Raw genomic sequence first — 12,952 nt, 5'->3', positions numbered from 1 at the left:
TGGTATGGGGTCTTGATTTCTCCAACTGTGTAATTGTTTTCTCTAATGTCTGTTTTCAGAGCTGATAATAATTGTTTTTTTTTTATATTTTGGTGTCCTTCATTTGGTGAGTATATGTTGATGAGTGTTATGTCTTCCTGATGTATTGTCCCCTTAATCAAAATATGGTGTCCATCTATGTCTCTTTTTTGCTAGTTTGAAGTCTATTTCATCAGATATAAGTATTGCTGTTTCTGCATTCTTTTTTGGTCCATTTGCTTTGTAGGGTTGTTTTCCAACCTTTTACTTTCAGCCTGTTTATCTTTTGTAGTTAAATGTCTTTCCTGGAGACAGCAGAAGATTGCATTTTGTTTTTTAATCCAACCTGTTACTCTTCTTTTTATTGATGAGTTCAGTCCATTTACATTTGAGTTAATATTGATACATTGGCATCTGTTTTTGCCTTTTTTGTGTGTGATTTCATACCTTGCCTTATTCTGTTCTTACTCATTCCTCTGTTGGTTTTGATTTTAAAGATTCGTGTTTTTTTTTTTTGTTTGTTTTTGTTTTTTTTTCTGAGTGAGGATTTAGTCATGGTGAATTTCTGGAGTTTCTGTTTGAGAAGGTCCTTATTTTTTCATCATAGAGGAAGGAGAGCTTTGCAGGGTAGAGTATTCTTGTTTGGCATTTGTTGACTTGGAATTTGTTGAATATGTTACTCCATTCTCTTCTTGCCTGTAGTATGTCTTTAGAGAAGTCTGATGTTAGTGTGATTTATTTTCCTTTATAGATTATCTGTTTCTCCCCCCTTGTCAGTTTCATGATTCTTTCCTTGTCTTGGTCTCTTGGGAGCTTTAATGTTACATGTCCTCCTGTACTTTTCCATTTATCATTGTAATCTGGTGTTCTTCATGCATCTTGTATGTCTATTTTCATCTCCTTCTTCATACTTGGGAAATTCTCTTCTATTATGTGCTTGAAAAGTTTCTGGTTTCCTCGGTCTCTCTCCTCACTTTCTGGGATTCCTATAACTCTTATATTTCCTTTCCTCATGGAGCCAGATAGTTCTTGAAGTGTTTCTTCATTCTTTCCCCTTCATACTTCTTTGTCCTTTCCTTTTGTGGTTTTTTATTTTGGTATCTTTGAGATTATTGATTTGTTCTTCCATTTCATCAATTCCATTTTCATTGCTTTTCCAGGGTTCTTTAGCTCCTCCAATAATCTTTTAATCTGCATTTCTTTCACTTCCCTCTGTAGGGTCTCAATTTCATCCTTCTGAACATTAATCATTTTTCTCATATCATTCTTTTCCTTTCTGCCTTCTTTGTATTTTAATTATGGCGATTTTAAATTCTTTATCCAGTGGGCTGAGAAGTTCTTCCATGTCATTGTTGTTGGGTTATGGTGGTTGGTTTTCTTTTTGTGGTGTGTCCTTCTCCTGAGGGCCTGTTTGGTGGTTTGTATTTTTGCTTCTCCCTGTTGTGTGTTTGCTAATTTGTTCTATGTTTTGGGATACTGTGCCACTGGTACTGGAGGGCAGATGGACGGAAGACACCGTAGAGGTGAGCAGTGGGTGAGGCAAGAGAGGACCACCCTGCCATGTGTGTTTCTCCCTGGCCGGTGGGGAATCGAACCAGCACTGCAGATGATGCGGACAGCTTCGAAGCGCAGCTCTCAACCGCTGTGCCACTGAGGAGACCCTCTATTCATTGTTTTTTATGGGAGAAATTAACCCTAGAATCTCTTTGCAGCCATTTTGATCAGCTGATGTAAACTTATACCTCTTTTAGGTAATGTTCTCAAATTTGAGTATCTATAAGCTAACTGACCAAGAGAGTCATTCTGAGGAACTCTTTAAATTATTTTTTTTATATTGGGCCTTCCTGGTGGCGCAGGCGGTTGAATGCAGTGCTGTGATGCTGTCCGCAGCCTCTGCAGCACTGGTTCAATCCTGGCTGGCCCGGGAGAAACCCACATGGCACAGCAGACCTCTCCTGTCGTGCCTGCTGCTCCCCTCAGCAGTATATTTCATCAGTCTGCCTGTTCTGTTCCCCACTCTGTCTCTGGTGAATCCTCTCATGCTCCTGTGCATCTGGCCTGTACCCTGATTCTTGTATAAATTAAAAAAAAATCTTTTAAAAAATTTATTTTTTATATTAAAGTTTACACAAGAGGGCCTCCCTGGTGGCGCAGAAGTTTGAGCACAGTGCTGTGAAGCTGTCCGCAGCCATTGCAGTGCTAGCTCAATCTCTGCCAGCTGTGGATATACCCACATGGCAAGCAGACCTCTCCTTTCTCTCCTGCTGCTCCCCTCAGCAATGTATTTCAGTCAGTCTGCCTGTTTTGTTCCTCCCTCTGTCTTTGGTGAATCCTCTCACCCTCCCGCACATCTGGCCTGTACCCTGGTTCTTGTTTAAATAAATAAATCTTTTCATAAAAATTTACACAAGAATTGTACTTTGGTAACCTGGCTAATAGAAATGGCAAGTTTGTTTTCATTGACCTGGATGTTTTGCACCTTGGTATGCTCATGTTGGAGTTACACGTTGCAGGCCAGAGAGCATGAACTGACCACACAAGTCTCTCCTTAATTACCTAATATTTGAGAGCCTGCAATTATTCTTCTGAAAGTGGGGGAAGCAAGAGATTTTGGTAACAACATCTAGACAGGTGCCTAGAGTTCAGTAAAAGTTACTTTCCTTACTTGTTTCCCAGTTTCTGTATAAATAAGTATAATTATCATTATATTGTGACTTTTAACTTACAAACATTAGTGAAAAAATGAAATTTGAGGCCTACTGAGTAAAAATATTACAAGGAAACTTTTGAAGAAAAAAAGCTTTTGAACCACTGCTTCCAGTTGTTTTCAAATCTATCTCTGTTAAATAATATTTCTTCATAATGGAAATGTAATAATTGTTTTTCTTTAAATATAATTAAATTATTGTATCATTCCACACAAATGACTAGCAGCTCACTGTGTTTATTAATTGCCATATTGGTGCCAAAGGCACCTCATTTTGGTACTAGGAGCTTCAGGGTCCATGGAAAGCTCTTGGCCCCCCAGTGGAAGTCCCAGGGAGCCTTGCCAGTGCATTCAGGACAGCTAGCCAACTGAACATCATTTAATGTAATGGAAATATTGTCATTGTAATAAAACATTGTCATCAGATTAACAGCTCAAGCTGTGAAAACAAATGTAAGAGCTCTGCCTTGTGCAGGAGAAGATAATTATCTTGTGAACTCTGTTCTAGTCTGATGGAACTCTCTTTCATGGAAATACAATAGCTTTGTAATCACATAGATCATGCATCCTCTCTCCCTTGTTTTGTTAGGGAGAATTCTTCATGCTGGCACACAGAGTCCTTTCCTCACCCAGAAGTCCAGGATTCCTGTGGCTGTCTGGTAGGTTTCTACAGTGCTTTTCCTTTGTATTTTTAAAGTATAAACCTCAAGACACAAAATGAGTTTATTGCATATATAAGATCTTTTTTGTTAATAGCATAAGTCTATGACTTTTTGGTTTACTTGGTTAGCTATTTCTTGGAGTAGTTTGATTGCATAATGTTAACATTTATACAACATAGATGTCAGATGGAGTAGACAGTGGCCCTTCTGTTCAAGATCATCTCTGTTCATGACCATACACACCCAGTGGTATTTATTAAACAAATGAATTTCCTCCAATTAATAATGAGGAAGCTAGACTTGTCCTTTGGGAGGAAATTTCCTCAAATTTCAAGCCAGGATGGCCTCAAGGCTCTTGTCTTAATTTTACTTGGGTTCTAAAAGCTAGATATTAAAAGTTAAGATAACATTAGCTCTTCTAAGTATGACTGATCCATGCAAAACCATAAGGAAGCTAGCATTTCACTATGAAAATGTGGGTCATGAAGGAGAACAAATTGAAATTTGTTTGGATAACTGACTGAGAATAATCTCAACAGGTCCTGATTAAAGATTGTGCTAGCTACAATCAGGAAGCTAATATGATAATCTTGAGTTACAGGGGGAAAAAAAGCTAATTTTTTTAATTTAAATTAACTGAAGATCTGTTGAGGTAACAAGGAATACATTTTTTTAAGTTCATCATTATTTATTTGTTTATTTAATTTTAAACAATATTTATAGGGTCTCTCAATTTATTAGCTTGTGGGATTCATTCATCTTAAGTGCAATATTTTTTTCTTGTAGACAAAGTATGGAGATATCAGTAAGGACAATGACATAACACCTCCAATGGGCATTCCAGGACCTGACTGCAGTCTTTTTTTTTTTTTTTTTAATTTTTTTAAACTTTTTTTTTTTAAGATTTATTTATTTATTTATACAAGCACTGGGTACAGTCAGAAGCGCAGGAGGGTGAGAGAATTCACCAGAGCCAGAGCGGGAAGGAGAACAGGCAGAAGGACCGAAGTACACTGCTGAGGGGAGCAACGGGCGGCAGGAGAGGTCTGCGCGCCATGTGGGACCCTCCTCTGGTGGCCAGGGAGCAGCCAGGGATCGAACCGGCGCTGCAGAGGCTGCGGGCAGCTTCGCAACCCAGCGCTCAACCACTGCGCCACCAGGGAGGCCCCTGACTGCAGTCTTATTGGAAAATTCCATGTTCCCTTGGGCCTAAGCTGTCAATAAACTCAGCTGTGTTTGGTTCTTCTGTTCAAGCATCTCTTTTTCTTTTTGGACACTTTGATTTCTTTCTTTTTTATCTTTTTTATTTCACATTTACTCATAAAGTTGCCTGTTTTTCACTTTATGCTTTTATTCTATGGTTTTGATGTCATCAGTCTATTACACTGGTGCCTTTTATTATAATGTATTTCAGATTTATTGGAAATACACTAGATATCAGTAACAAAAGAATGACAAGTAAATGTCAGAATGGTTGATGTCAATATTCCTAAAATGACTTTAACTTACAAACTTACAGGAACTTTAAGATTTCAGGAATATATAGTTTAAAAAAAAAAAAGACTTCACATGGAAAAGTTTTATATCCCTGAAAGTTTCAGAAATGCTGGATAAGGCCATATTAAAGATGTCTCTGTTTTAGTTCTTCTAAGAAGCTATTACTTGGTGATGTCTGCTCATATGACAATGGGGTAGTAAAGATGCAGCATTTTCTACAAATTATTTGACTAAAGGATCTTTTTGTTGTGTATCTGTATTCTTTGGGATGCACTTACAGAAATGCTGTGAGGCTGCATATTAGAAGTTAGAGTATCTCGAGAGAGAGAAAGTTCAGATGGAAGTTACAGAAATGAATATTGTTCTGCCAGCCTGACTGGAAGGATAAACCCTCGGGGGACTATGGAAGGAAGGCATATTTTTAACATCAGTTCTCTGGCCTCTAGAAAACATCTTAAGCCAAATTAACTGTGCGTTGTCAGAAGGCAAAGTATTTCTCTCCCCTTAAATTTGCATGTGCATGAAAAGTCCTAGGTCTGCAAGAAGGTGTCCATTTCCTTGTATTTTTAGGGAATCTTCTGTGGTTTTCTCTTAACTTAAAAATAGTTCCATGGTTGACCATATTTCTGAGGGAGAAGACACTATTGTACTGCTTTACTTTTTTTTCTTTAAAGTTTATTGCTTTGTTTTTTTTTTTTTAAGATTTATTTATTTATACAGAAACAAGGGTACAGGCCAGATATGCAGGAGGGAGAGAGGATTTACCAGAGACAGAGTGGAGAGCAAAGCAGGAAGATCTACTGAAATATACTTCTTCGGGGAGCAGCAGGCCAGACGGGGGAGGTTTGCCGTGCCATGTGTGTATCTTCCTGGCCAGCCAGGATTGAACCCATGCTGCAGAGGCTGCCGACAGCTTCACAGTGCTGCACTCAACTGCCAGTGCCACTAGGGAGGCCCTGCTTTGTTGTTTAGATAACTATTCATTTTGGAAATATGTAATCACATTGCCATATATGCACATTACCAGCCATCAAAATTCCCTTGTAGTTATCCCATTCCCTTACTTCTCCTTTCCCCTCTTCCCTTCTAACCCCTTTCACTCTGCTAACCACTATATTGTTCAAAGACTCCAAGAATTACTTTTACTGTGCTTTGCCAGTAAGTGGAACCATCCAATATCTGTCCTTCACATTCTGACTTATTTCACTTAACATAATCACCTCAAGATCCATCTATTTTGTCCTAAAAGGAATATTTTAATATTTTAAATAAATAAGCAAGTAGTACTCCTTTGAATATATATTCCACAATTTTTTGTTTCAGTCACCTGTCATTGCATACTTGGGTTGGTTCCAAGAATTGGCTATTGTGAATAATGATACTATGGACATAAGAGTGCATAAATATTTTCATGTTAGAATTTTCATATCCCTTGTGTAAATACCTACCAGTGGTATTGCTGGATCATATATTTCCTTTTTAATTTTGTTAAGGTATTGCCATAGCATTTTCCATAGAGGCTGAACCAAATTGCATTCACACCAACAGTGGATGAGTGTCCTTTCCCTCCACATCCTCATCAACCTCTCTTGCTTGGGTTCTTTTTGATATAGATCATCCTCACAGGATGATTTTGATTTTGGTCTGCATTTCCCTTGTAGTAAGTAACGCTGAGCATGTACCTGTAGGCCATTTGAATGTCTTCTTTGGAGAATGAGACGCTGTTTTGAAGAAACAACATTAGAGAAGCTTCTAGGGAAGCTGGATTGAGTCAACTGTAAAGAATAAGAGGGCATATTAGGGCTTAAATATTTTTGAATAATAGCAAAATATGACCAAACATTTGCAATCAGGATTGATGTAACTTTAGACAGAATGTGTGGAAGATGTATTTACTTTTAGTTTCTGATGTAACAAATTGTCACTTAAAACAACATAAGTTTATATGGAGTTCTGCAGCCTCCTGAAATCAGTATCATGGAGATGAAATCAAGAGTTTTCTCTGGAAACTCTAGGAGAGTATGTGTTCTTTGTCTCATCCAGTTTCTGTTGGCTTCATACATTCCTTGATATCATTACCTTTCCCTTCAATGGCCTCTGAAGTGATACAGCCGCCTCCCCTCTCTTAGCCTAACCTCCTTTGCCTTCCTCTTACAGAGATGCATGGGATTCCATTAGGGCTAACCCTGACAATCAGACAGGATAATTCCTCATCTCAACACACCTAATATAATATTAACTGCAAAGTTTTTGGCATAGAAGACAGCCATACCATATTCAAAAGAGGTTTCAAATAGTTTCATATAATACTTTCATATAATACCTTTAGCGGTCATTATTCAGTTTACTGAAGAAGGTATATCTGCAGAGAACTAAACAGATAAGCTTAGAAAAAGAGATTGAGATCATTTTCTGGACTTGACTTCTTGATGAAATTGAAATTTTTCAGCAAGAGTCACCTAAACAAAATAGCATTTCAGAAAGATTTGTCCTGATGCAATGATGCAATGAGGTAGATGAGATGGGAGGAAGGGTGACTAGAGGCAAGGAAATGTTACACATTGTTATGTCAATCTCTGAGTGAGATCACTAAGTCCAACCAAATTAAAATTAATAATAATTATAATTTCTTTAAGTATCTTCCCCTAAGCCTCTATATGAAGAACCTCATAATCACATATTACATAAAGTGGAGTAAAATGCTCCACGTTCCCATAATTCCTTTCTGTGTATCTGTGCCTAACACAAACTCAGGAATTGGGTAAGGCTTGTTTTATCTCTGTTTTGCAAATGAGAAGACATGCCTCAGAAACAAAAGTGAAAGGTGCAGAGAAAATGTCATTTTTTTTAGAGTCATAACTGTTTTAGTTTATGACCTTTCCTAAGTTTTTTCTGGGAAATGGAAAGCAAGCTCCTGAGGCCCAGGTCTGACAATAGCAGGTCAGATGCTTTGCATGTAGCCCTTGGCTAGCCCTTAGTCTTGGTTATGCTAAGCTTAGACTCAAACATTTTGGGTGATTTTTCCTGATTCCCAGACTGTGTCAGCCCTTGGGGGAGATGATAGAAAAAGGGATGTTTGGTTTCTCCTTCACATGCTTAGGAATGAGTGTATTCCTTTGAATTTTCTTCTTATCTTCCCACTAGTTATCTCTCTTTGCCTTACACCAAATGCAAGATCACTCCAGTGAAAACATTTTTCCCTTTTGTTCTTGTAAATATCCCCAAACTTATATATAAAAAGGGATTTGAAGTTTCCAAATAAAATTGCCTGCCAACGTGGCAATAGGATTCTGGTGTAATTTCAAATGTAGGTAATCTCAAAGAAATTTGAGGAATCAGAGCATGTAAAAGACCATAGATTATTTATTGTAACTTGAAAGCTTGGGAAAAAAAATCACTTACAGTTTCAAGTAATCTCAGAAAACCTGCTTGTGAGATATAAATACATTTCTATTTTATCTTTTTGAAATAATGACAGAAGTGTCCAAACAGAAGTGATGGGGCCCCCTACCTGACTAACCATCTGGGCCACACCTTGCTGAACCTCTCAGCCTTCAACCTGGAGGAGTACTTGCTCATGCCGAATGAAAAACCAAGGTGGGTTCAAAAAAATAAGATCTCTTACTGGGAACTTCAGCTCTTTGGTATTGGAGTGAATCATGTCCATTGAGACTCATTCAGGGAGACAGACACTCCCTTTACTGTTTTACTGCTTTTTGGAGTAAGTACAGATCAGTGTTCACAGCTTAATGAAGTAATGGCCTCCTTTTCCATGCCCTCTACAATCAGCTTACAGTGTGGAACCAGGGAACAATTGATGTCTTAAAAATCCTCTTGAATGAATATTTTTAAGGTTATTTTTTGATAAAGTACTTTTTTTTCTTAAATTGTTGTTAATTTTTGGACCTCATTTGATTTCTCCCTTGAGATGTAGTCCCTGTAGTTCTCCCACCACCACAGCACCCAAGATCCATCACTGCAGTGCCTTGTGCTCTTCACTACCCTGTTTTGACTCCTCCCCTCACCCTCCTTCCCTGGATGCCTCAGATCTATGGTCAGTGTGCAAGATTTTTTTGTCCTGACTCTTTTCTGGTTTCTTTATATTCTGCATATAAGTAAAATCACTCAATATTTATCTTTTTCCATCTGACTTATTTTGCTTAGAATAATCTCTTCCAGCTCCATCCATGTTGCTGCAAGTGAGTTTATCTTTTTGATCTTTGAGTAAATTGTTGGAAAAAGATTTTGTTTTGTGATAAATTTCCTTGAGCCTAAGGCGATGAATCTAGAAGAGTTGGTTAAGAATGAGTTTTTCTAATTGTTTTAATCATAGTCCCATTCAACATGTCCTCACATTCTACGACCCCCAAAGCATGGCATTGCTACAGTACAGAAGGACACCATTGTCTGTCTGTATGCAGTATCAGGGACATGCCTGCCTTTCACTCCTCTCTGATTTCTCTTTGATGTCCCAGCATCATTGTGCCCCCAGTGAACTTGTCAGTCCCTCTTCTGCTGCCTTCCTCTTTATCTTTGAACTTGTCCCAGAATGTCTGCTTTTTGAAGGTGGCAGTTTGTGTGCCCAAGTCTTAGATTGGTATCTGGCACATAAGAAATATTCAGTCGATGTCTTTCAAAGGAATGAATAGATGAGTTAAATCGAGCCAGTTAGGAACATATCCTTGTTTGCTGAGAGAAAGGGCACTATGGTAGAACTTTGTACTTTGAACTGCTTTCATTCAGAGTGGGAAAAAGTTCAGTATGTGCCTCTATTTCTAATGTACAATTTTTTGGGGAAGCTTAGTAGATGCCAGATATAAATCAGTTCATGGAACATTGAGATAAAAGATATAATTGCCACCAAGAAAATCTCATAGAACTGCATGAAAGATAAACTTACAAGTAAGCTCTTGAAGGCCAGAGTGGCAACTGATACAACGGTTGGAAAAAAATACTGTGAAACCAGTAAGGTCTACTCCAACTGGGCCTCCCTGGTGTTGCAGCGGGTTGAGCACAGCACTGTGAAGCTGTCCGCAGCCTCTGCAGCATGGGTTCAATTCCCAGCCAGCCAGAGAGATACCCATATGGTGCAGCAGACCTCTCCTGTCTCACCCACTGCTCCCCTCAGCAGTGTTTTTGGTCTGTCTGCTTGTTCTGTTCCCCACTCTATCTCTGGTGAATTCTCTAACCCTCCCGTGCCTCTGGCCTGTACCTCCATTCTTGTATAAATAAATAAATCTTAAAAAAAAAAAATCTATCCCCAACTGATTACTCTGAGAAGACTTCCTCCTGAAGGAGGCAATCTATTTTTTAAAAGATTATTTATACATACAAGAACCGGGGTACAGGCCAGAGGTGCAGGGGGTGAGAGGATTCTCCAAAGACAGAGTGGGGAACATTAACAGGCAGACTAACTGAAACACACTGCTGAAGGGAGCAGCGGGCAAGACAGGAGAGGTCTGCTGCACCATATGGGTAGCTCCATGGCTGACCGGGAATCAAACTTGTGCTTTAGAGGCTTCAGTTAGCTTCATAGTGCTGTGCTTAACCCTTTGCACCTCCCTGAAGGAGGCAATATTTGCATTGAGGATGCTAGAATACAAAAGACAAAATAAAGCAGAAAGTGTAACTTGAAAGACCATGATGGCTAGGTTACTCGAAATAGCTGACTTATATGGGAAAAATAATGTCTGGATGCTGATGATCAGAACCTAGTCATTTACAACCATGGTATAAAATGTTAAGTCCTGAGATGTTTACTTCCTGATATGCCAAATCTTTTCTATAGCTTCTGGCTAAGCAATGTCTTCCCTGAACACCAGCCCCCTGTGCAGTAGGGCCCTTCCTTCTCCTTGCTGACCCTCCTGTGTGGCCATGTGCACAGCAGAGTCTCCACAGGCAAATGTTCTACAGTCATCTTAATTAGTGTAGCTGGTGGTGAAAAGCCCTCTGGCTGGAAGTCTTGGTGCTCCCTGATCAAAGCACTAACATGTTGTTTCCTGTTGTTAGACTCGGAGGTTGGTCTTTTGGAGTGCATGCCCCTGAAGAAGTTCAAGATACAGATTCAAATAAATCAAAACCCCAAACTCTGGAAAAGGTAATAGTTTTCTTTTCTTCCTGTTTGGAAAGTATTTAGGGAAACTCAATATCCAAATGTATTTGTGGGCACAAGAAGAATCAAATCAAATCCCAGTGTTTGATATTTGAAATAAAAATAGATGTGTGTAAACATTCCCTTGAAAGGAAAAATGAATTGTTTTCTTTTAGACTGTACATACATATAACACAGAATTAACTGTATTTTTCTTAAGACTGACTTCACAACATATCTAAAGCAAAGGAGACGCTAATCTATTTTTTAAACATTTGTATCAGAATAATTGGAAATATTACTCATTTCCTGGTGGTCAAGAACTCTTCCTTGTATGCACTTCAATTCCTTACCTTCCAGAGGGCAAATAAGGAAAGTGGCAGCTACTTTAGGTTACTTGTAGGGATTTGGGTTCCTACTGGAACTATCCCTAAGAATTAGGATGAATTCTCATTACTCAGGATGGGTGGGAGGGCTCTTTAGGTATAATGGAATAAGGATTGGGATGGAGGTAAGATTCTTTTTCCCACCAGCAGGAAAACAGAAATATGGAATCATAACAGAGATTTTTCTAAGGAAAGAAGTGACATGAATGCTAGATGGAGAAAGATGAAGGATTAAAAGGTGTTTTTTTGTTTTTTTGTTTTTTCCCTCTGTGACTGAAGAAGTAGGCTGGTATTTCATTGAAAGAGAAGTAAGAAATAGTGGATTGTGGGAGAATTGTGTTTTCTGGTAAATCTATCACATATTTAGTGAAATAAAGTTGATTTAAATGAGCACAGGAAAGTACCCTCCCTACTTTGTGGTGGGGACTTTCATGGTTCATGGGAACCTGAAGAACTTATGAGAATAGTGCTTGTACAGTTTACAGGTTCTTTAAAGTTAATTTACAGGTGTTTCAAAGTGTAATCCCTGACAAAAATGTTAAAGCTTTTTGTGGATTGTTCAGAAATCCCTCTGTCAACTTAGGTTTGTTCTCATCACAATTCCTTTGTAGACAACCCAAACATTTATGACTTGACATGAAAATATCACTTTCATAGTTTGATAAAAAGAAATCCTAAAATATATTTGCTGGCTTTTGAACATGGGATATGGCTATTGTGAAAATATGCCTGATTTGTCGAAGGAAACTTCATTTTTAACCTTTAATTTAAAGAATATTTATTTTTATTAAATTAAAAACTTCTTTTATTTTATTGAGGTTGCATTGTTTGTTTTTTTAAAGATTTTATTTATACACAAACTGGGGTACAGGTCAGAGGCGTGGGAGGATGAGAGGATTCACCAGAGAGAGCCCTGAGGAGAACGGGCAGATGGACCGAAGAAACTGCTGAGGGGAGTAGAGGGTGAGGCAGGAGAGGTCTGCCACGCCATGTGGATTTCTCCCTGTCCGACCTGGAATTGAACCCGCTCTACAGAGTCTGCGAACAGCTTCATAACGTGACACTCAACCCACTGTGCCAACGGGGAGACCCGAGGTTGTTTTGTTTTAAAGGATTATTTGTGATTCAGAGATAGAAGATCACACCTCTTCAGATGTATGTCACCACCCACTCCCACTGGGAAGGCACCCACTATCTTATTTATATCAATTTCAACCAGTCTTATGTATAGTGGATATCTGTGTTTTCATTTTAGACATCTGGGGTACAGGCCTTCCTTCATCCTGCTTTAGTCATGAGAGTGTACAGATTCATATGTTTTCCTGACACCTAATATCATCATTGATTAGATTTGTCTTCTGTACAGACATATTTAAGTGGAGACTTCTACATTTTCTTCCTTTTTTTTTTTAAGATTTATTTATTTATGCATACAAGAACTGGAGTATAGGTCAGAGGTGTGGGTGGTGAGAGGATTCACCAGAGACAGAGTGGGGAACAGAATTGGCAAACTGACAGAAATATACTGCAGAGGGGAGCAGCAGGCAAGATAGGAGAGGTCTACTGCACCATGTGGGAAGCTCCCTGTTGG

The 12,952-nt window shown here is 38.7% G+C and overlaps 1 protein-coding gene across 1 annotated transcript in view; it reads left to right on the top strand.

The window, feature by feature from the left end:
* Positions 1-12,952, top strand: part of ABCA13 (ATP binding cassette subfamily A member 13) — a gene marked incomplete at its 5' end in the record, with an annotated part of 529,302 nt that overhangs the window by 368,665 nt on the left and 147,685 nt on the right. The window contains 3 exons of the mRNA XM_084247732.1: positions 3,315-3,384; positions 8,363-8,481; positions 10,894-10,981. Coding sequence (XP_084103858.1) covers positions 3,315-3,384; positions 8,363-8,481; positions 10,894-10,981 — 277 coding nt within the window. The remainder of the gene's footprint in view (positions 1-3,314; positions 3,385-8,362; positions 8,482-10,893; positions 10,982-12,952) is intronic.

The sequence above is a fragment of the Talpa europaea genome (assembly GCF_964194135.1).
Source record: "Talpa europaea genome assembly, chromosome: 11".
NCBI classification, from domain to species: Eukaryota; Metazoa; Chordata; class Mammalia; order Eulipotyphla; family Talpidae; genus Talpa; species Talpa europaea.
Note: the sequence above shows the minus strand (reverse complement) of the source record. Positions and strands in the feature narration are given on the sequence as shown.